The sequence below is a fragment of the Engystomops pustulosus genome, chromosome 7 (assembly GCF_040894005.1).
Source record: "Engystomops pustulosus chromosome 7, aEngPut4.maternal, whole genome shotgun sequence".
NCBI classification, from domain to species: Eukaryota; Metazoa; Chordata; class Amphibia; order Anura; family Leptodactylidae; genus Engystomops; species Engystomops pustulosus.
In genome coordinates this window covers 107,892,480-107,917,297 of record NC_092417.1, presented here as the reverse complement: position 1 = coordinate 107,917,297, position 24,818 = coordinate 107,892,480, and the positions used below count along the sequence as shown (strand labels likewise).

General features: G+C 39.7%; 1 protein-coding gene across 1 annotated transcript in view; it reads left to right on the top strand.

Annotated features, from left to right (window-relative positions):
- The window catches only part of ADAMTS18 (ADAM metallopeptidase with thrombospondin type 1 motif 18), a 69,475-nt gene that overhangs the window by 29,429 nt on the left and 15,228 nt on the right, over positions 1–24,818 (top strand). The window contains exons 4-16 of the mRNA XM_072117494.1: positions 4,267–4,492; positions 6,441–6,631; positions 8,993–9,076; positions 10,273–10,432; positions 12,275–12,380; positions 13,981–14,118; positions 15,820–15,973; positions 16,959–17,054; positions 17,186–17,334; positions 17,435–17,607; positions 19,119–19,249; positions 20,126–20,249; positions 22,415–22,659. Coding sequence (XP_071973595.1) covers positions 4,267–4,492; positions 6,441–6,631; positions 8,993–9,076; positions 10,273–10,432; positions 12,275–12,380; positions 13,981–14,118; positions 15,820–15,973; positions 16,959–17,054; positions 17,186–17,334; positions 17,435–17,607; positions 19,119–19,249; positions 20,126–20,249; positions 22,415–22,659 — 1,977 coding nt within the window. The remainder of the gene's footprint in view (positions 1–4,266; positions 4,493–6,440; positions 6,632–8,992; positions 9,077–10,272; positions 10,433–12,274; positions 12,381–13,980; positions 14,119–15,819; positions 15,974–16,958; positions 17,055–17,185; positions 17,335–17,434; positions 17,608–19,118; positions 19,250–20,125; positions 20,250–22,414; positions 22,660–24,818) is intronic.

Below are 24,818 nucleotides of genomic sequence, written 5' to 3'. Positions count from 1 at the left end.
ACTGGAGGAGGAGGACATTGGAGCACAAGCAGAGTCAGTGGTTTTTCTACTCAGGAGACAAGAGAGGAGGAGCAGGAGCATCTGTAGGAGTTAGAAGAAGAGGCAGAAGATACCGTGGCAGTATACAGGAGGCCGGCGGTCCCTCAGAGTCACTTGTGCAGATGGCCCGCAGCATGCTGCTTTGCCTAACCAATGACAGCCGAATAGTCAACATCCGTCATGGGGATGATTTTTGGCTCTCGACCCTCTTGGACCCTCACTACCGGTCAAAATTGGGTGACTTTTTTTCCAGCTGCTGAGAGGAAGGAACAACTGGCATACTATAGAGAAATACTGTTCACACAGTTGGCTGCTGCCTATGTGCGCCATTGTCCATCCTCTGTCAGGTCTGACTGGGGGATTCTCGGCAGTGATCGCTCACGTACTACCCCCACGGCTGCTGTGGGGAGATGGGGGGGTGGAAGCCATAGCAGCTCCATCAGTAGCAGTAGTAGTCTGAAGTCCTTAATGAGCAACTTCCTTCACCCGCCTAGTGAGGAGGGTAGCCGCCAGCAGCAGCAGGACATGGAGTAGACCCTGCACCAGCAGATGTTGGCCCACTTGGACAGCACTTTACCACCCCAGGTAGAGGATCCCCTGGACTACTGGGCAGCCAAACTTGATGCATGGCCGCAACTTGCAGAGTTTGCAGTAGAGAAGCTGTCCTGCCTGGCCAATAGTGTGGCATCAGAGAGGGTGTTCAGTGCGGCGGGGCCATTTTTACCCCAAGGAGAACCGGAGATGCTGACCTTTGTCAAGATGAATCAGGCTTGGATCGGCCTGGATTTCAACTCACCAATGCCATCAGATTAAATCAGCCATGACGCCTCCCCCAAACATTGAGAAATGATTCTGGAGTCTAACTACCTGCCTTAGCCACTATTCTGATGCTGCCACCTGCCTGATGCCACACATCTGCTGCCAGTTGCTCCATCTGCCTCCTTCCATCTTTATCAGGGACTGGAATTGTGGGTTCCGGCGACTTCTGCTGACGCCACCACCACACTCTATCATTGTGCCACTATGTGGGCTCCTGCTGCTGCTGACAACACCTCTGCACTATATCATTGTGCCACTCTGTGGGCTCCTGCTGCTCCTTCTGCTGCCACCACCTCCACACTATATAATTGTGCCACTCTGTGGCTTTCCATGTTGCTGCCACCTGTGGGCTCCTGCTGCTGCTTCTGCGAATGCCACCTCCATACTGTATTATTGTGCCACCATGTGAGCTCCTGCTGCTGCTGACACCACCTCCACACTGTATCATTGTGCCACTCTACGGCTGCCACTCTATTGCTGCCACCTGTGGGCTCCTGCTGTTGCTTCTGCTACCGCCACACTCTATCACTGTGCCACTCTGTAGGCTCCTGCTGCTGCTGACACTACCTCAACACTCTATCATTGTGCCACTCTTTGGCTTACCGGGTTGCCGCTACCTCCACACTGTCATTATGCCACTCTGCGGCCTACTCATGTTGCTGCCAACTGAACGCTGTCTCCCTGGAACACCCTGTGATTTCCATAATGCTGTTTTCACCCTCCATCGCTCTATGACGTTGCCACTATGTTTAGTTTTCCACTTCATTTCATCTGTCAGAAGAAATGAAAAGCCTCAGGATAGATAGCCAAAAGCAGGAGTGGATACAGAACACAGAGGACATGCAAATATCCCATTTACTGGTCATCTCTGTTTTGGATCCACTCCTTTTCTTTGTCTTTAGCAATACTGATGGATTATTAAAAGATTGAAAGCGGACACTGACGGATGAAAAGAATGGCAAAATGATCAGTGACGTCAATGCAATATCACTGCCAACACCCTCACTACTCTTTTGGGTGGGGGGGTTCTATATGTATCCGCGTTTAACAGAACAGGTTCTGTAGTCATCTATGGAATCATCTGATGTCAGTGTAAAAAGACTCCTCTCTTAGATGTTATAGTGGGATCTTGGCCCTCAGCTCATTCCTTTCGAGCTGGCACAGATGTTACCTTGTCAGTCTGCATTCCCGCTTCCCTTATTTGGTCAAGTTGGCCTCTGTAAATGCACATGGAATTGAATAGTGAAGTGATTCTAAGACTGGCCGCTGCCATGTGCATGTCATTCTAAAACACAGCATATGCTCCCTATGCATGTTTAAACATGGCACAATGTTCTACAACACCCTGCAGGCTCTCTGCAGCCAGGAAATAACTGTTTTTAACTTGATTCTCTGTGTGAGAGGTACATTTTGTGTCGGGCACAGAAAAAGTCACATGGATGGTGGGCAAGTCTTCTTTATTGTATAAAAACTAACAAATCTAAATAAAATGGCTTGATGCAATCAATGTGTTTCAATGTGTAGCATCTTAATCATGATCTATCATGATACGCATGAAGTAAGCAGGTACAGAGGTTGCGGGAGGCTCTGGGCTCACACTTATCGACTAACGCACCAGAATAAATTAATTTAATAACATTTCTGAACTACAAAAATAAATCTGACGGCCAAAGGGCTTGAAACACGTTACGAAAATCTTGATTAACTATAAATCTTGCCCAGCGAAACTCAATGGTTGTCTTTGACTTATAATGGTGTCTGTTTGATCTAAGTGAATAATTATGAAAATGCTTTACAATTGGTCAAAATGAAATGGACATGTTATATTTCCAATGACTTACCGGTATGTAGCAGCTTGTAAGCCTACATTACAAATGTGTGAAAATTAAGTAATAGTGATGCAAACCGATCAATGAAAAGATATTTTCTAAGCAGATTAAAAGCTCTAAAGTAAAACATTTTGGCCAAATGTTCTCAATCTGACTGAATATTTAAGAGTGACCGGACACTTCTAATGAAATATCCTAAAGCAAATAGTTATAGCGTTCTAGAAGACGACATGTAGTGTAATGTTTCATTTTGGTTTCATGCCAAATCATTCAATATTATAAACTGACAAATATGCAGAAAATGGAATTTGATTTCAAAGGGAAATAAATAACATGTAAACTGGTTGACTTAAAGGAAATCTAACATCATAAATCAAGCATAATACACCATGGACACTTAATCATAGATCTAGGCACTGTGTGTTAATCTTCTAATATTTGTTACATGGCCCTTCTTCTTCTAAAGTCAAGTTTTAAAATATGCTAATGAGTCAGGGTGGTTCTGGTAGAGGGTTACCAGAGCCCTTCTTTTTTTTAAAAAAAAACTTTGTTTATTGATTTTATATTTTACATTGCAAATATAAGTACGCCAATGAGCATTCAAATATCAATGATAATTCAGTTAACAAAAGAGAGCATTTTGCTCCAGAAGTTTTACCAGAGCCCTTCTTTGCTGCATCTTGACATGTTTTTACACTGTCTCACTCTTTTCTTCTGTTGCCTCAGCACTTCCCCACCTATCTGCCTGATGCAATCTTACTGCAGCAGAGGTAGTTTCAGTACCTAGTGGGAGGGGGAAGTGCTCCTGCACAGTGTAACAGCCTGTGAATCTGCAGCATGGAGGGACTCTGGTAATGCCCCCACAGAAACCTTCTGGCTCATTAGCATAATTTTAAATGTTGATTTTAAAAGGAAGAAGGTCATGGATAACAGTTATAAGAAGATTACCACAGTCACAGTGCCTGGATTAAAGCATAAGTGACCCTGGATTATCATACTTGAGTTTGATGGTAAATTTCCTATAATGCATGCACGTGTACAGATAGATTAATAGATAATAGCAATTGCTAGCACTCAGAAACCTGTATATTGTATAGCACTGGAAAAGCACAGTGGGACACATTTACTAAGGTGCTTCCCAGTTTTATGGTGGACTTTGCATGTTCTTTTAGGGGCAAACTGCTTGCACATGCAAGAACTGTCTGTGCCACATTTGTGTCACACGCAACTGTTTTCTGGCACCGCTGCACTATTCTTCATGCGACACAAATTTCTGCGCTGAAGGGGGCGTTCCAGTGCTCAGTCGGACCGTGCGCTAGATTTACAATGCAAAGTCCAACAGAAGTATGTTGCATGGCCCATGTTTCTGGTGCACCAAAAAAAAAGTGCTGTGCAGAGGACACCAGATTCATGTAGAACGTGCTCCAGAAATACTGAATCTGACACCCTCTGCACACTACACAAGCAAACTGCATATAGTATATGTGCCCAATATATTTGTATCAATTTCATAACAACAATAAGCAATTTTTTTCCAAGCCATTTAATGAACTGAGCTCATAAAATCTATTGTTTTCAGTCAGGTTTCTTAAGGACACGTTCAAGTGAGTATTTTATCTCGCCAATACCGCAGCATCTTGCAGAAAAGCACAACTTTACCTCTCCTGAAGGACATCATTCCCATGTACTGTATAAACGATCAGCAGAAAGAAAAGTAAATCTTCACTCAGGAAAGCGGTTTCACAGCTCTACAAAGGAGTTACATGGAATTTCGCAAAAACATTATTGTGGAAGGCGCAGAAAGTGTAAGTCTAACAAAATGTCTTTCTACCTTTCTCAATTCTAGGTAAATCTCTGTAAAACATGTATTGTTAAGGTTGCTTGATGAGAGTAGACATTCTTATAAAAATAGGAAAAAATAACTCCTTTCTTATGAGAGGCAGGGTTTAGGCCCCATCGGACCAGAAGCTATGAGGTCTAGTTAGTGACAGCTTATACAATCGATGAGCATAACAGGTAATGGTAAAAGCTGCAAGCCTGTAAACATCACATAGGGGGTCTACACATCACAGGGAGATGTGTCCCCTTGGAATACTTGGAATGAAGGCCCTTGGAAAGACAAACCTGGATAATTCTAACATAATAATATGTAGAAATCAGTATGCCAGAAAATGTCTTTGTTGTGGACTACACTCTTACCCACAATAAAGCCATTTGTAGCAGCACCTTTTGGATTTATCCAGATCAATGATTATGTGCCCTTGAGATACTAATAACTAAGGAGCCAGTCTGCTATTCATAGTAATAGCTAACACATGACAATGAAAGGTTCAAATAGCAATAGAGAGGCTGCTGTGGCAGGTTTGAAAACCTTTTTGAATGCTGTATCGTGTTGTGGGTGAAAGAGCTTTTTTCTGGAAAGACCACCTGTCCACTCATTCATTTACTGTAGAAACCAAGGAGGGCATTTATCCGTGCTTCTGTGTCAGTTTCTGGTGTAGAAGCACTGAAATAATCACAATTTTTGTGCACTGCAAGAAATTGCAATTATTTTTGCAGCCACATGGCATGAAGGGCTGCTGCTGATGGCGGAGTTGGCCAGCACGGGCCATTACTTCTGCCTGCCTACGCACTTTTTTAAAACCTACCTCCTTTGCAGGTTTTTCCGCAAAACTATGCAAGATCAGACCCTGTGTACTTTTGCCTGGCGGGGCTGCTACCCAACGTATAAATCAGGAAGCCTACGCCTCCTCTTGATGATCCTGCCATAGCCGGGAGATGTGACGTGTGATAAATTCCCCCCATATATTCCAGCTGTTTTGGGATAGTGACTGTGGAATCCTTTGTTTTTTATGGTCACAATGATTAAAGAGAACCTGCCATTGAAAGTAACCCACCAAAGATAAATATTTAATTAAATACTATGATAAAAAAGCATTGCCCATATCCCAAAATGGTTCCTTTCCATGGCTGCATTGTTAAGAAATCAGTTTGCAAATGTATATGCAAATTACCGGAAGTTGGTCCATCACAATAAGTAAGTCCAATGAGGCTCTGCATATTCAGTGACTACTAGCATTGCCCTACCTTCTTGTTCATGATTGACAGGTCTCACTGCTGTGATATGCTGCTGTATGGAACATAGAGAGAGAGAGAGCTCTTTTACAGCATTGGGCATTTAAAGTCATGTGGCTAGTGTGATGGCATCTAAGGTCCTGTTACACCTGCAATGTGTACCCCATGTATGGGAAGTGTAGAATTCCATGGAGGCATGGGGAGGAGTAGAAATCTATGGAGGCATGCTGTTATTTCATGTGATCATATACATACATGGGGTAAACGTTGCAAATGTAACAAGACCTTAGATGATATCATCCTGGTCACATGATATGCTAAGAAGAGGCTAAGTAGGAGTAAATGGGAGGGACCAGCCAAGCAGGACATGTACCTCTGATACCAGGTAATATAGGTAATATATTTTTAGTCAAATGAAGGGTGTCAGTTAGTTAATAGGGCTCTATGGGGACCCTGCCACTAGTTGTATTTATGAAAATGTGGTGACAGGTTCCCTTTTAGTATTTCATCTGATATATCTAGGGGCAGTAATGTGCCACAGTGACTGAGTGGGTACAGTAGCAATCTGAAGCTTTATCTCAGTTGTAAGAAATTTTCAGCTCTGCATTTATCCCATTTTCTCAGAACTTTAAACAATTCTGTAGAATTGTGGCTTTACTTCCACTTCTTTATTTTTAGCTCTTAATAGAAGCATCACTAAATTAAAGCCATATGAATATGTCCATTTATCCCGGTCTAAGCGCTCTGCAGAAAAATCCCAGCACGATGGGAGTTTGGTGGTTGAAACTCTTGTAGTTGCAGATAAAAAAATGGTGGAGAAACATGGCAAGGACGGAGTGACAACCTACATATTGACAGTGATGAACATGGTAATGCACTGTATTTGTCTTTAAACTATATTACCACATTACTATGTTTTAAAAACTCAGCAATACATTATCCATACTTGTATGTTGATTCATTATCTAATTTAAATGGTGACCAACTTTTCAACAAATTTGCATAAATCAATAGCAAAATAGCAAAAATGAAAATAAGAAAATTTGTAAAATATATATTTTAGATGAAAGTGATTCTTTCTCTACTTACTTCTCATGCTTGGGTCTAGATTATGTAGAAGTCTCGGAAAAGGGGATGGAGTAAATATTTGACAGAACTACACTTAGACCCCTTTCACACTTGCGTTTTTCACGCGCGTTTCCTGCGCGTGCTTTTGACGCGCAGAACTTGCATTGCACTCTGACCCATTGTAATCAATGGGTCTTTTCAGACTTGCATTTTTTTTCACGCACACACGCACATTTTTTTAAACGCGCGTTTAAATCTCGACATGCTCTACTTTTGCAAGTCACACGCATGAAAAACGCACCATACAAGTCTATGGAGATGCATCAAAAACGGATTGCACTCTGAGACACTTGCAAGTGCAATGCAAGTGCAATGCGTTTTTCACACATCAATTGCCATAGAAAAGATAGAGCTCAGTCTTGAGTCCATTTCACACACATTTTCTGCGCGTGAAAAACGAATTGAAAATGCATTGAAATTGCATTGTAAATGAGCGTAAAAAACTAAGACACTGAACATACTCTGACTGAAAACTGATTGCACTCTGATGCAAAATTTGCGTTTTTCATTGACCAAACCCTGATCGCACCCTGATCAAACTCTGACGTGATCTGCAACGCAAGTGTGGAAGGGGTCTTTTTCTCAGGGATAACTAAACGTCACACATAGAAAATGCTACTTAATGAGGAATAGTGTCATCTACAATCTGGACTTGCTGAATTTGGCACAATTTGCTGCACATTGAGGTATACTCTAAAGCAGTGGTGGCGAACCTATGGCACGGGTGCCAGAGGTGGCACTCTGAGCCCTCTCTGTGGGCACCCAGGCCATCACCCAGCACAAAGGTCACCATACAGGACTCCTCCTCCTGCAGTCACAGGGAGCCCAGAATGTGCCATGTTCAGCACTATTTTAAAGTGACTTGAAGTACAGGATGAGTGGACAGAGCTGGATTATCATTGAAGCCCCTTCTCAGGGCCTGTGATTCATCCTGTTAGAGGGACCTTAGGGGGAAGCTACAATAATAATCTGCATTGCTCCATCTTTGTACTGTATTGGTGTCTTCAGGACGCCAATACGTTCAAATCTTTGACAGAGCTGGGAGCAATAAGTTACTTTAAATTGGCATTTGGCACTTTGTGAAAAATATGTCGCTTTTGGTTGTAGTTTGAGCACTCTCTAAAAGGTTCACCATCACTGCTCTAAAAGAACTCCAATAAATTATTTAAGGGGTTAGGTCATCCCAGTATAGGTAGAAATGCACCTACAATGAATAAGGGATATTTACCACCAAAAATACCACCAAATAAGGAAAAATAGTTTTCTTCAATTTTAATTCATGCTAAAAGTAAATATGAAATACAAAAACATACAGTAGATAAGGAAAAATGTGTCCCCATACTATAAAAGTGAAAAAATTATCACTATTGCACATCAGTGGGTTGTAATGAATTACACAAAATATTTGAAGACCACAAAGTGAAATAAAAGTGCAAAATAAGTTCAAAGATAAAAAATACAATACAGACCAGGGGAGTGGGGGGCATAGCAACCACTGACACATGTTTAACAGAATGCTTCTTCCAGAGAGGTAAAGAACACATAGCAGATGTTACATGTTTATATACCATTAAGTGCTGACTCACACAGATGCACATAATGATTGAATGCAAACATTAGATATATATAAATAATGTTTGATGACATCTTTTTGGGATAGGGGAACACATGTCAGTATTCCTTACTCATTGTAGGTGTATACTCCAAATGAATAAGCGGCTTAGGCTAGTTCTTTGCTTTAACTGAAAGTGTGTTAATCTATAATATATTATAAGTTTACCATTGTCCTCCTAATAAACAATTCTGATTAAAGCTCCTATTACACTGTCTGATATTGGCTAGAATGCAATCCAATATTTTGTTAGCCAATCATAAGTTCTCGTTTACAAGTGAACATTACATTACTCTGAATGCTTGATAGCAATAATAGACTTGAAAATCGCGGAGTATAATAATACTTTACTTCTGAGCCTGTCGTAGTTTTTACACACAGTAGGATGAGGTACATGTGGATTGGATCAGATGCATGAACCAATGATGAGACAGAGATGTAACGGAAGAGGTTTATGAAAATATATATTTTATTTTTACTATCTGTTTAGGTGTCGAGTTTATTCAAGGATGGGACTATTGGAAGTGACATTAATATTGTTGTTGTGAGTCTGCTACTTTTAGAGGAAGAACCCGTAAGTTTTATTTGTTCATGATTACCTTTTTCCGCCAAATTGATCAAATTGTCTCTGTGATTATGAGTAACAAAAGTAATTAATAATCCTGGTTATAAGGTATGAAATGAAACATAGGAAAATAAGTGGGGGAGAGGTAAACACTTGTTTTCTGTGTTGGCACCAGAGCACCTTGCAACTTTCCTTAGTCCTTTCTCAAGACTATCCGTGTTAGGGTTGAATAACACAGAAGACAGGGGATAGTGTACCCTGAGCTTGCCCCAACCTCTGTCCCTTCCTATAGCCCCCCCACACTAAACGTGGGGCGACTACTTGAAGACTCGGAATACACTAGATAATTGTGCGAAGGAAAACCCCAAACAGACTGACAAACATAAAACACAAAAGAGTTGTAAACTAGCCAGAGTCACAACGAGAGGGTATGTCAAGAGCAAAATCAGTAAGCAAAAGGGTCAACGTTAAAAACTAGCCGAGATCACAACATTACGGAACACAGAGCACGTCAAACCAATAGCAAGGAAAAAGTGATGAAGGGATTTCAAACACTGTCACAGGTGACTAGTGAAGCTGCAATTTATGCAGCCAGAACCCCACCTCCAGAACCTGATTGGAGCTGGACAACTTCTGGGAATTAACCCCTCATGGTGCAAAATAACCAAGCACAATCGCAGCCACCATGCAGAGGTACCACAACTCCTAGAAGTCCAGAATACAACACCTAAACAGCACAAGGTCTTAGCAGCCGCTGCCCGGAGCACGCGCCAGAGACCGCTGGTAGCGGAGGAGAGGTGGAGTCTGCGAGGAGACGTGCATGAGGTCAGAGAATGCTGCTAGCACCACCAGAAGTATCAGAGGATGGACCAGCATTCTCCCCAGCCAACCTGACAATCCCTTAAATAAGTTGCAGCTCAGCACAGTCAGCTGAGAACCCAGATTATGTTAAAATAGCAATTATTGGCCATTCTATTTGGGGTGTCAACAAACATTTGTCTTTACTCTATCCATATCAACCATTCAGTTTTTTTTTTTATTTAGTTTCATAGGAATTAAATAGAGTGCATATAGAACTGTGTCATACACTGAATTACTGTTAATGCCTACTTTTTTATTTGGTCATAAGTTGCTCTATTACTTCTTGGTATTTTGATTTCCTAAATACAATGTAATATAACAATCTCTATTTCCCTTCTTTGCAGACTGGACTTAAGATAACGCACCATGCTGATCAAACCTTGAATAATTTCTGTCAATGGCAATCTGCTCTTATAGGAAAGAATGGGAAAAGACACGATCATGCCATCTTGTTAACAGGACTGGATATCTGTTCTTGGAAAAATGAACCTTGTGACACTTTAGGTGACTATTTTATTGAATCAGTAAAAGAAAACTGATTAACATTTGTGTCTACCACTAAATTGTTTGCCATCTTTTGCAACCATATTGTACCTAGATTTTATAGCTCCCATGCAAATCTATGTCTTCATGGTAAGAAACTATAAACAAAGGCCTGCTGCACATAAATGTTAAACACAAAGGGGTTAATATGGCCCAATCCCACAGACTACACATCCTGCACTGGACGGTGATGCAAGAACTTCCCGTCCACCTGTAGAACTGCAGCACAGGTACAGTATTAAATGATACAGTGATGCCAGCCAGCAGACATGAAGTACTTACTACTTACTTATATTTAGGAATAATGCTAGGACTCATGTCCAATGCAGAGTGTGCAGTTTATGTGATTTGGCCAATGATGTATGGGTGTAATAAGCTAGACCTTGTTCAACCAGTAGTCATACTTACTCTAACTATTCATTTTAAACTACAAAATGTATGTACTGGACAAATGACTTTATTATCAGATACAAAGGTAAAGCAGTGACAAGAAATCTGAATAAAACTTTCATGTGTTAGGTCAATTAGGATTACCAAAATTATTTATATTTCTGAAATGGCAGAATAATGAGAGAAAGCAGACAATATATAAATAAGAGAATTGTGACCTTGCACAAGTCTGATTAATACTTGGTGAAATTTCCAGAAACCTGAAAGTGCCTTGTTCATCTGTACAAACATTATTATAAGTACAAACAAAATGGGATTATTCAGCCATCATACAGCTCAGGAAGGAGACGAGTTCTGTATCCCAGAGTAGTATGTGCTCTGGCCCGAATGTTACTATCAACTAAAGAGCAAAAGCCCTTGTGAAGGTGCTTTCTGAAGCCAGTAACAGTGTGTCATTAATTACAGCTAAACAAGTACTTTATCAACATGGGCTGAAAGGCCACTCTGCCAGTGAGAAGCCATTACACATATAGGACCTCTCTAGGATAAAGAAACAGTCTTTTTCCTGAGTGTTATGATGGCTGAACATTCCCATCTTTTTTGTACTTTTAAATAACTGTTTGTACAGATGAACAAGGCACTTTCAGGTTTCTGGAAATTTCACCAAGGATAAAGCATACTTGCGCAAGTCCACAATTCTCTTATTTGTATTTTGGCTGATTTCATCAAACTTTACCTTCATGTAACTCAAAGAGGCAGTGTGTTCAGGTGTGTTTTAAAATACAGTCACAACTATCTCTACTACTCAGATGTTGCCAATAAACCAGAAGCTTCCAAAGATATGAAATCATCATATGGACTGTCCCAAATTGTTGAAAGGAAATCTACCACCAGGGTGAAAGATTATAAACCAGACACACTTACATGTTAGTGTGTACCCCCTGTTTCAAATTCTGCTCTTCTTTTAGCTTCTTATGCCCTTGTTTATACAAATAAAGACTTTATGATTATGCAAATAATGGGCTCTAAGGGGCTCCAAGTTGAATTGACTGATATGAAGCCTGTAGCCCCTCAGGCTCATTTACATAATTTGCAAAGGCTTTTTTTTGTGGGGGTACACTCCAGCATGTAAGTATGCCTGGTTTACAATTCTTCATACTGGTGGTAGATTTCTTAGTGTACTTTTTATTTACCTGAAAGTAATTTAAAAAAGCCTTAAAATTTCTCTCTTTCATTATTCTGGCATTTGGCAAATATAAATAAGTTTGATCATCCTAATTGAGCAAAAACATTTTGTATATTTTTATATAGTGTCTGTAAACTTCTGGTTTCAGCTGTACATAAGGATAAAACAGTTATACTGTTGAAGGTGGAAGCTTGTCTGTGTTTCAATATTTGTATTTATTTTATTAGGTTTTGCACCAATTAGTGGTATGTGCAGCAAATATCGCAGTTGTACCATCAATGAAGACACGGGTCTCGGTCTTGCATTTACTATTGCTCATGAATCTGGTCACAAGTAAGTATATTACAAATATGTTAGGCTACATTCACACACATGTATGGGGGACGTATATACGGTGAATGTAGCCTTACATGTACATTCTGCTTATAAATATTGTTATTATCTTCAATAATAACATCCTATTCCTTTTTAACATAATGGTTTTGTGTAGTGTCCATCAAAACACTGGTGCAATCTTTATACAAAATCCTAGTTTTAGATATATGTTTTTGTTACCAAATACTACAGTATGCAGGGGGGGTAAGCTGAGGGGGGTGCCGAGGTTGCGGTCACACCAGGGCCCAAGAGATTTAGTGGGCCCTTATGGTGTCATTTTCCCATATGAGAAGACTATTACTATAAACCATACATTATATTTGGGGACCTGGCACAATCTTTTCACTGGGGCCCATCAGCTTCTAGTTACGCCACTGACAGTATGTACAGTTATATGTACCATATATACTCGAGTATAAGCCGACCCGAGTATAAGCCGAGACCCCTAATTTTACCACAAAATACTGGGAAAACATATTGACTCGAGTATAAGCCGAGGGTGGGAAATGCATTGGTCACAGCTTCCCCAGTATATAGCCAGCCAGCCCCTGCCCCAGTGTATATAGCCAGCCAGCCCATGCCCCAGTGTATATAGCCTGCCAGACCCTGCTCCAGTGTATATAGCAGTGATGGCTAACCTATGGCACTGGTGTCAGAGGTGGCACTCGGAGCCCTTTCTGTGGGCACTCAGGCCATCACCAGAGATGCCTCTAGGTATCTTCCTGCAGTCCCAGACAGCCCAGGACTTGCTGTGCACAGAGCTATTTTAATGTATCACCTGTACCTGGGACTATTTCCTGCTTTATTGGTGTCCTCAGGTGCTGGTATCAATGAAAGCTGTGACAAAAAAGGGAGTATAAATCACAAATTAAATTTCTGTGTTGGCACTTTGCGATAAATAAGCGGGTCTTTGTTGTAGTTTGGGCACTCTGTCTCTAAAAGGTTTGCCATCACTGGTATATAACCTGCCTGACCCTGCCCCAGTGTATATAGCCTGCCAGACCCTGCCCCAGTGTATATAGCCTGCCGCCGCTGGCGGACAGATCGCACAGAAGATATCCAGGGGTCGCCGGAATAGTGAGTTTAGATATATTTATTTTTTTGACTCGAGTATAAGCCGAGTTTGGGTTTTTCAGCACATTTTTTGTGCTGAAAAACTAGGCTTATACTCGAGTATATAAGGTACTTGAAAAGAAGATCTCACAAAATGGGAGGACCGGGCCAAGTGTCTTTCATAGTAACTGCACAGTTAGAAGTGTTGTATGAAAAAGCTTTTGGCAGACTTGGAATAGACATTTACTGTAGCAGACATATGTGGAGGTCCACAGTTTCACACCAGCATATATTGACTGATAGTTGACTTTTTCCAGGTTCATGGACCTGGTTGGGTACGAACCCAAACATTGTGGTTTGGGTCCACTGATTACTACTCTTGATTAAAATGGATGGTTTTACACTTAGGATGTCCACTTATTTTGACTGCAATTCTGCATGCTATTCCTCTTTTTTTTTTTTTTTTTGCTTATTGATTTTTTTTGTTTGTTTTTCCTTTTATTAGTTTTGGAATGGTTCATGATGGAGAAGGAAACCCTTGCAGGAAGGCCGAGGGTAACATTATGTCCCCCACTTTGTCTGGAAACAATGGTGTTTTTTCCTGGTCAGCTTGCAGCAGACAGTATCTGAAGGAGTTCCTCAAGTAAGTACGGAGATACATAGCCTGTGTATTTTTTCAATTAATGTGTTGCCTTTTTGAGTTTTACACATGATAATAAAGTCCTGAGAATTCCAGTAGGATTGTAGTTGGCAACTTTTTTAGTTCTCATATCTGTCATTTCTGTCAAAGTCGGCCCCAAGCCTGCATCATGTTACTTTCTGAAGAAGAGCTAAGCAGATGTTCTGAAAATTGTACAATTCAGAAAAAAAATGACCTTTTGTTTAGATTTCCAGGTGTTGCTATTATCCAACACCTTCCATTTTACTCCTGTTTCCTGTTAACAACTTAGCAGAATTTCTGTGCATGTTGGAACATCTTGGAACACTGGACTCTGTACATGTTGGCATGAATCTTAAAAATTCCCATGACCTCTATAGCCATATGTTTCCTTTTATTGTAATGTTCCAGGCCAGTGCAGTAACATAATGCAAATTTGTATTACCTTAAAACTGAACTCCAGATGGATTTATTAGATTAATAATACATTTCTCCTTGCTTTTGTTAACACAAACTCTTCGTTTAAAAAAAGCATACCTAACCTTTTAAAACACTTTGCATAAATTAATAGAAGAGTTCATGTTACTAAAGGCTAGCAATACCATTATTGCTATTGCTAGCAGTTCTCCTTGCTATGGTGGATGGGGATTGGCTGCTACGTCTCCCATACATTGCATGCAGGAGTGTAAACTGCTCCATCAATCAGGGGGTTTGTTCATTAATATTCCATACCATGGATTAGTCAACCTCTCGTTTTGCACCTCGGGGAGGTAGACCAATTCACAAATTTTATCTGGAGAAATAAACACCCCTCTCCTTCCAAGTGTTAGGATTTTCCCAGTATCACTCTGTTTACCTGGCTTCTCCAACTAGCCAACTATATTATGACAACATGCACTTAAATAAGCCTAATATATTGATGGCTGACAAAAAGGGACTGAAAACTATGAGTTATTCATAAGATGCATGTTCCCTGTTTTCAAAAAATTGTGTTTGGCCTGAATCTTCAAGGGCTGTTCCCATTACAGCAAATTAATGTTATGGATTGTATAATAAAAGTTATTCAATTTCCCAATATACTTTCTGTATAAATTCTTCATGAGTTTCCAGATCTCTGCCTGCTGTGACTCTACTGTTAGTCCATGGTCACACAGGTGCATGGCTCGTTATTAGACACAGCTGTGATTACTCTCTATAGTAACGAGCAGTGCACCTGTGTGACCATGGTCAGATTTCTGTCCACTGGAAGTAAACATAGCAGCTCTCTATAGAATGACAGTAAGCAGAGAGCTAGAAAACTGTGAACTGTGAACTGTGAGGAATTGATACAGAAAGTATATTGGAAAACTGTCCTCAAAGAGTTGTCTTTATAACTGGTACCAGAGGCTACATGAAAAATATCAGCTCATTTAAGGCGTAATCACAGGAACTTACTTCCAGTTACTTTTTAGCCCAAAACAAGTCCCTTTCCATTCTTTATGATTTTAATGAGAAGCAAATACATGCATATTCAGCTGCACGTTAGAAGCATATTATATTGGGTAAAATTCTCAGTGATAGACAAAATTTATACTTCAAACCCATCTGCTTTTTCTAAATTGAGTTTTGAGAAAGAATGACTCAACTGAATGTAAACCAGTTAACAGTTGTCTATAAGGAAATCACTTACACTATATTCCATCACAGCACAGCTCAATCCTCCTGTCTTGTTGATGAGCCAAAGCAATTAGGACATTTCCAGTATCCCGAGAAGCTGCCTGGACAGATCTATGATGCTGACACTCAGTGTAAATGGCAATTTGGACCAAAAGCAAAGCAATGTAGTCTGAGTTTTGTAAAGGTATGTAAGCTCTTATCATGTCTTTCCTGCAGCCAAGTTCTACATTGCTGATGGGATTTTCAGATATTTTTTTTAGTGATCACTAGGGTAATTAGAAGAGCACATGAACTTATGGAGCATCACACTTCATATGTGAACTATCAATATCTACCAATATCATTGGTATCAATATCATTGGTATCTGAAAAAAGGCTCAAAATATATAGATATGTTTTTTTCCTGCTTCTGTTTTCATCTTAGTTCCTAATTAATTCCCAATCATAGGACTGGAAGTAGTTCTTTATTGGATCATTATAATGTAACATTGTTTATATTCTTCTACAGGGTCTGTTCAAATATTGTTGAGGTTGATAGGTTGTTACCCAGTAAACCAATATCCATCAATATTTTTATAGATACCTGGAGGCAACTTTAAGAAAATTTGGAATAAGATGTTAAGTTTCCATGGCCATTTGGTGCTATTGTTACGCCCTGTGGAGTTCTCAAGATATATCATTGGCACTGGCTGACCATTCAGGCATATAGGAATAACCATTGACCATAAGGGTGCCCCTACACCTTTTTGAGTATTAGTTGCTGATCTCCCCTCCAAACTAAAGGATTAGAGAGGTAATATTTAGCATGCCCAATCCTTCTAGATTAATGATGTTAGTGGGTTTAGCTGATGTTTATCTAATATTTATGGACATCTTATATCCAATACGCTTTATATTGGACTAACTAAACCAAGCCAATCATATAGGAAGATAGCATAGGAAACACTATGTCATTAACAATAAGACATTTACTTTGGCATTATGGAAGTTGAGCATGGAATATTCATCACAAAATAAACAATAAACCAAAAGAACACAAATTGACTGGAGTTCCTTTGTTGTGTTATCCATCTTAACTGGTCAGGTCACTCCTAAAATTACATTGCTTTCTGCGGGGAGAAGAGGAAATAAAGTGTAAATCTGTGTATCACATGTACTATTTTTTTTAGGATGTATGTAAGTCACTGTGGTGCCATAGATCTGGTCACAGATGTGAAACAAAGTTCATGCCAGCAGCAGAGGGCACAGTTTGTGGTCCTAATATGGTAAGACCTTTTACTGCACCATTTGACTTAACACCATATATCTTATTATTATGTGACTTACAAATTGGAAAGAGTTGAGACAGCAGTTAATGAATAACTACAACTCTTTGTGCACATTTTTCTATATATAGTGGTGCCGAAGGGGACAATGTGTAAGATTTGGAGATAATGGACCAAGACCAGTTAATGGTGGATGGTCCGACTGGTCAGATTGGTCCCAGTGTTCCAGAGACTGTGGCACTGGAGTGAAGTACCAGGAGAGATTCTGCAATACCCCTGTGTAAGGCACTAGATTTATCTTGTTCCAGTTGAATTTTATGTCTTATAACAAAATAAATTGTGAAATAATTGTTAATCCAATGTTCTTTTTAATGTTATAGACCTCAGCATGGAGGGAAGTACTGCCAAGGCTCAAGCCGTATATATCAGATTTGTAACACTCAGGGTTGTCCTCCTAGTACTATAGACTTTCGAGCACAGCAGTGTGCTGAATACAACAGCAAGCCGTTCAGAGGATGGTACTACAAATGGAAGCCCTATACAAAAGTAGAAGGTAAGATAAAAAAGTATGAAATCCTTGTGTATTTGACAAGAAAATATCAGTGGTCAACTGGTTAGGTTATGGTTGAGTTGAGTCACTTTTTAAAAATCTCATTGAATACCTATTGGGGAAGATTATTATGGAAGGTTTATTATGGCACATAAATCTCCTCCTCTCACATTTAAAACCGATGCAGAAATTTCCACAAGGTCAAACCTGGTCCAAACAGATTGCTCCCATATCTACTAAGAGGTGAGAACCTCTTAGTGAATACAGTGTTTATATGCCACTTTTAATTAATTATACTTATTATGTTTATTCATACCATGTGTGTTGATTTATGTGCGCCGCCATGTTGGCTACGATCGTCGCTCCCCGTGACATGATTGGGGAGCGAGGATCTGTTGCTATGACAGTCTCGTTTCACACCACGCGATTTGCACATTGTAATAGATGATGTGGAAAATCCCCATACAGTGCCATACTGTAGTATGGCAGTATATGGTAGGTTTAATCAGACAACCTAGGGTGAAAGTACCCTAGGGTGTTTGAAAAGTAGTAAAAAAATAAATAAAAAAAGTTAAATAAATAAAAACATTAAATTTAAATCACCCCCCTTTCCCTAGAACTGATATAAATATAAATAAACTGTAAAAATCATAAACATGTTAGGTATTGCTGTGTCCCAAAATGTCCACTCTATCAAAATATAATAACGGTTATTCAACCCTGAAACAGAAAATACCGCCCAAAGTCAAAAATACCACTTTTTTGTCATTTTGAGAAAATATTAAAAAAATCTATAAAAGTGATTAAAAGGCCATACAGACCTGAAAATGGTAGCATTGAAAAAGTTATCAAAAGTGACTAACAATGAAACCACCCACAGCTCTGTACACTAAAGTATGAAAAAGTTATTAGCGCTAGAACATGGTAAAATGAAGATTTTTTTTGTACAGGAGGTTTTAATTTTTGTAAATGTATGAAAACATTATAAAACCTATAAATAAAATTTGGCACCCCCGTGATCGTACCGACCCAAAGAATAAAGTACACATGTCATGTGGGGCGTACAGTAAAAGATGTAAAATCCAAGCCCACAAGAAAATGGCGCAAATGAATTTTTTCAACAATTTCACTGTGACATGCTCAGTGTGTCACAGCCGAGTCCTGCCAGAAGGCAGGACCAGGCTCCCCGGAAGGAGATCGCGCAGCCCCGGGCACTGGCAGTCCCGGGGCTGTGATCGTAGCCACGCACCCCCCCCCCCACGGAAAGCGCCACGGGGGGTCCAATTCCAGTTAAATGCCCCTGACACGCATTAGGGCAGTACCCTTTTAAGGCCACCTTGTAGGTGTGTGGAGACTTATAGGCATTGATGCTCCTCTAACTTGGCCAAACCAGTTCCCTATGTGGTACTTAAGAGACGCAACCATGTTGAAACAGTGCTGTCTACAGTTTGGAATCTGTTCCTTCTGTAACGTATTTATTGACAGTCTTAGTGGGGATCTTTTGTGTGTTACAGAGGAGAATATCTGCAAATTGTACTGTACGGCTGAAGATTTTGACTTTTTCTTTGCCTTGTCCAACAAAGTAAAAGATGGGACACCATGCTCTTCCAATGGTTTTGACATCTGTATCGATGGCAGTTGTGAGGTACGGTATTTTTTAATCAAATCACAAATACTAGTTTGCTGTTCACCATGGATTTCTAAAATCAGATTATTGGAAATGAGCATATCACTGAATAGGCTTCAGTTAAAAAATGTTCTTTTGCTAAAAAAATTCAGAATGACCTGCTATTTACATTTGTTGATATAATTTCCAATAAAGTATGTGCGATACCTATACAGACGGTCCCCTACTTAAGAACATCCAATTTGCAGACAACCCCTAGTTACAAACGGTCCTCTGGATGTTGATAATTTACTGTACTTAAGTCCCAGGCTACAATGATCCCCTGTAACAGTTATCAAAGTTAAGATTTATTGTTTATCCTGGTAATCCTTATGACAACCAAAAGTTTTAATTTCCAATTGTCACAAAGACCAAAAAAAAATTTGTCAGGAGCTAAAATTATAGAATATACAGTTCCAACTTACATACAAATTCAACTTAAGAACAAACCTACAGAACCTATCTTCTATGTAACCAGGGGAATATATATAGAAAACTCTTACCTATGCAATATCATTAGAGCACAAGTTCACAGAAACAGCAATTTGAACTGAGTAAAACTGACTGAAAGATAAAACCACAGTAATATGTCAGCATAAATGACATGTAATTCATATTAACCGCAGAACGGCTTTTAAGTACCTAATTAATTGGTTGCATTCAGATTTCTATTATCTGTTGTGGAGTAAAATATCATCTTACTAAACGTACTGTGCAGGAAAGTGAATGGATTTTAATTTCACTTTGGCTCAGAGACAGCATGAAGAAATTATCTCTCTGCATCCTGTGATATGATACATTCCGACACTTTCAGTCTCCTAACGCTCATTTCATTTCTGTAAATTCCGGTGCCAGCTTGTAGGGTGTGATTATGTTCTTGGATCAAAAGCAACTTTAGATGCCTGCGGAGTCTGTAAAGGTGATAATTCAACATGCAAGTTTTACAAAGGACAATATCTGAACCATCACAAAACTAACGGTAAGAATTGTTTCTACTTGTCTTGAGCGGTAGATCCAGGGTTTGACATTAACTGTACACACATGGTATGAGAACCAAGCTTGGTTCTCAGTTCTGTTAGCTTTCAGTTCTGCAGTTGAAGAACATGTGAATGACCTTAAAATGTCCTGGAGGTGCACTTGTTTACAGAAGATAAGTCACATGTATAAAAATTTCAGGGCTGGAGGGCACTATCTCTATTATCTTTATTAAACTTGGAGTGTGGTTTGGATGGCCGTGTGCCCCCTAGAAACCTTGGGCCCAAGGCTACTACCCAACCTGCTCATATTATAATCCATAAGTGACTCAAAACGCACAAGAGTCTACTCTATTCCTCAGAAACTTCAAGGATGTTTATGAGTTGCTAAAATTTGACTGCAATGTTATAAGCATGTGGACAGCAGGTGAGCCCACACATACTTGGATTCTGCCTCAGGATCACATAACAAACACTTTGTGTAGAGAATGTGCATTGGATATTATCTGTAGATGATAGATGAAGTATAAATGTCTGATCACTGGGAGTCTGACTGCTAGGAGGCCCAATAATTACAAGAATGAATCTGAAAGTGCTCTTAAGTTCCCCGTATGAACAAAGTGGTTGTGCTAGATACTGTAACCAAATAAAAAGAGAAATGCTGGAATTCTGCGTTTTCAACTATTTGTATATATATATTAGGAATCCCCGTAATCATAGTGACCAAAAGAAATAAGCTAATGAGGCAGATATATAACAAGTGATAAAAATAAACCAATACATAGCTAGATTAGACAGTCACCAGATTCATCATAGTGTTTAATGCTGAATGATAAATCTGTCATAGTATAAGACCATTTGGTTTTACTTTATACCTTTAATTAGCTGTCTTAGTTTATTCCAGCATTTGGGAGCATTTGCATAATTTTTGGTGCACACACATTTTCCAGCAATGCCTTTTTTTGTCTTATTAGTGTGAAAGGTAACTAAAAAATCAACTTGGTGCAGGGCATTAAAGATTTTTGGTGCAAAATATGACACAATTCTGTTGTTAAAAGGGTTTGCTTACAAACGAAAGTCTTCAAACCTTGATTCCCTAGTGATCCTAACATGATAAAGATAACTTTTAGCCATTTATGTAACAATTGAACTTAGCTCCTATCACTGCTGCAGTTCCCTAGTATAAAATTCAGCACTGTGGGCGGGCACCAGATGAGCAGTTACATGTCCCTATTATAAGTTACATGTCAATCTGACTAGTGCCTCATACTAATGTAAATGTAAGTTGTCAATACCAAACTATACTTTGCAGGAGGGTTTGTTTAGGAGCTGCATGATTAGGGTGCTGTTGGTGTAATATAAATAAATGCAGCGCTATTTAGCATATTAACAACTGCTTAACCACACAAACTGAATGTTTTGCTTTACCAGAATCCTTACATCACACACAACTACATCAAAACCTCCTGTCTTTAGCAGATAAAAAAATGTGCCCGCTACATAACGAATGGTATAAAACAATGGGGTAATTTATCATTAGACAGGCTCCATGCAAAGGTTCAATTTATCAGGGCCTCTGCGCCACATCAGAGTGTGAGTGGGCCGGTGCTGGGCGTTACTGTCACCACGCCCGCGCACACGCAAGCGCACTCGCTGCAGCTGGCAAATGTGAAAATTCACTGGATGTGTTTATTTCTATGCTAGGCAGGGCCTGGCGTAGAAATAAACCCTGCGCAGGACACTGCAGGGTACATCAAGAAGCCGAAGCTTCTTGATGTATTGTGCTGCGAAAGAACAGTGGTGCACGAGGCGTATGATAAATATCCCATATAACATATTCTATGTTTACATAGTAGTAAAATGGCGAAAATAGTTCTGTGAGACCTTCTAGCAGTGTAAAGTTGCAAAAAACCTCTATGAGACTTTTACCCCCCAAAAAGCCTGGCAAAACCAATAATAAATAACCCCAACATCTGTATGAAAAAATAACGCAATTTAATTTTATTTCCAATTCTTTCACTTTTGGATTTTTTCAGCTTTTGGAGAATATAATAAACAAAATGTATAAAATATATATGAATATTTAACTGAAAAGATCTTCAATGTTAAGGGGTTAATCTAACTAGTTTGGATTTACTTTAAACTTGAAAAATCCTTCTCATTCTTGTAGACTACTACACGATTGTCACTGTTCCAGAAGGGGCAAGAAGTATCCATTTTCGGGAGCTCCAGTACTCTACCAGTTACCTTGCTGTGAGAAATATTAACAGAAAGTACTATTTGACAGGAGAATGGACCATTGACTGGCCTGGAAAGTTCTCATTTGCTGGAACCACTTTTAATTATCAAAGATCTGCACAACAACCAGAAAGTCTTTATGCAGCTGGACCGATCAATGAAACCATAGTTTTGGAAGTAAGAATCTTTCAGCTTTTATTTTTGTAACAAAGGACATTTCAAATCATGTTAAGTAAATTATTAATTGAAGAAAGTAGTAATTTAATGATGCATGAACCCCAGGTTCATCAAACGTTTAAGTCCTACTTAACCTATTTGTTAATAGAAATGACTGAGCCATACTATTTTACTAAAGGGTAGTCGTTTTCCAGAATACCCACCTCCAGACTGCAAGTCTTGCGCATGCACGCTGAGACTAAAGGTCTTCAAGATTTGCAGACAGCTGTGTGACATCACTGGCAGACTGTTCTTTACACAGCCAGGACCCAGCTACAAGGGATGTAAATAAATTATCAGCCGTCAGAGCTCCGGCTAATTAGAAATTTTTAAATAATTTTTTTCCTAAATACAGCCATTCAAGAATATAATAAAAATGCCTAAGGAAAAAAGAAGACCCAATGATTGGATAACTTATATGAGTCTACATCAGTATATCTGATGGTAGATATCCTTTGATGGAATTTTTTATACTCTGCTGAACTCTATACTTAAAGGACACCTGCCATCAGGTCTCACTAATTCTGTCACCAATAGCTGTTAGAGCAGCTCACAAGGATTCCATCCCCACATTTATCTAGTTTATTCATACATTAATCATTCTTAAACCATATTTTCTTTATTATGTAAATCAGGCTGGGCACATGCAGAGAGAAAGTGATGTCACCCCTGTTCCCCCTCCCCTCTCCTCCCCCTGCTGATGCCTGTGTGTAATGAATAGTAAAGCATTGCTAGTGTCTGTGCTTTATCTGCTGACATGCTGTTTCCTCCTATACACATGTGTGAGACACAGACATCAGCTACACAAGTTCCTGACATGTTATGCTATACACATGGCTTCATACACACGCAGGCCGCAGGGGGCGCCAGCACCAGGAGTGTCACATCATTATACAGGATGTCAGTCATGTGTATAGGAGTATCTCATACACAAACAGGCAGCAGGGGGTTCAAACACCAGGAAATACATAGAGGAGCCAACACCAGGAGTGTCACATCATTATACAGGCTGTTAGTCAAGCACTAGGGGCAGTGGCTATGCCTCCCACTTATGAATAAACTGGACAGATGAATACGATAATGACTCATTGGACCCATCGCAGGTCATTTGCATACAGCTTTAGAACCTGATTCTTTGAGTTTACAGGCATGTAGAGGGACAATGTAGGGATAGGGGCAATGTTTTCCAATGGAATTTTAGGAAAAATATATATCATTGTGGGGGTTAATTTGCCTGACAGGTTCTCTTTAAAATAAATCTACCACTTGGAAACGTGTTGTAAAGCTGAATAGTCTTGTGTAGGTCAGGAATTGAACAGTTTTGCTGGAAAAATGTCTTCTAAATTGTGGTAATGCATTTTCAGTGTCCCTGTTCAGAACACAGATTGATCTGCTATTACCATAATAATGCACTGCCTCAATGTGCATCAAGCAGCTTTGCCCACCGTCCTTTTCTCTTCTCTCCGCGTCCTAGCAGTTGGTAGCACTGCAAAGCAGGCGGCTATATAAACTAATCTTAAAGCCTCGGAAATAACACAAGGCTTTGGTAGGGAGAGCTCTGCTGATTGTATAGACTGGTTGATAAGCTCACCAAACCCCCAACAGTGCACAAAGCACTTTTATACACTGATACCAATGCTAGACATAAGGGAACCTGTCATCCCCACACCCATGAAAAATCTGTCAAGCATCAATTTCAAATCAAAAGAAAATTTCCTTCATATCTCCACACCATTGCTTCCCCTCTCAGGATGTCATATGTGTCTGCCCCACTCCCTAAAGTTGATATCAAGAAATCTGTGTCAAATCATAGTTGCTGGAGTGATTTTTTTTCTCAAAGTCCATGGAGTCAGGTTTTTTGGGGTTCTGTATTCCCCAAATTTCAATTCTCTTTTGTTGCTAAAATAGATATATATAAATCCATGTCAAATCCACATAGTTGATGGAGTGATTTTTGCTCAATGTCCAGGGTGTCAGTTGTTGGGGTCCTGTATTCCCCAAATTTCAATTATTTTTTGTTGCTAAAGTAGATATAAAGAAATTAGTGTCAAATCCAGATAGGGGATTTGGAACAGAGTGCATTTGACATAGTGTCATTGTGCCACACTGTGGCCTACCAT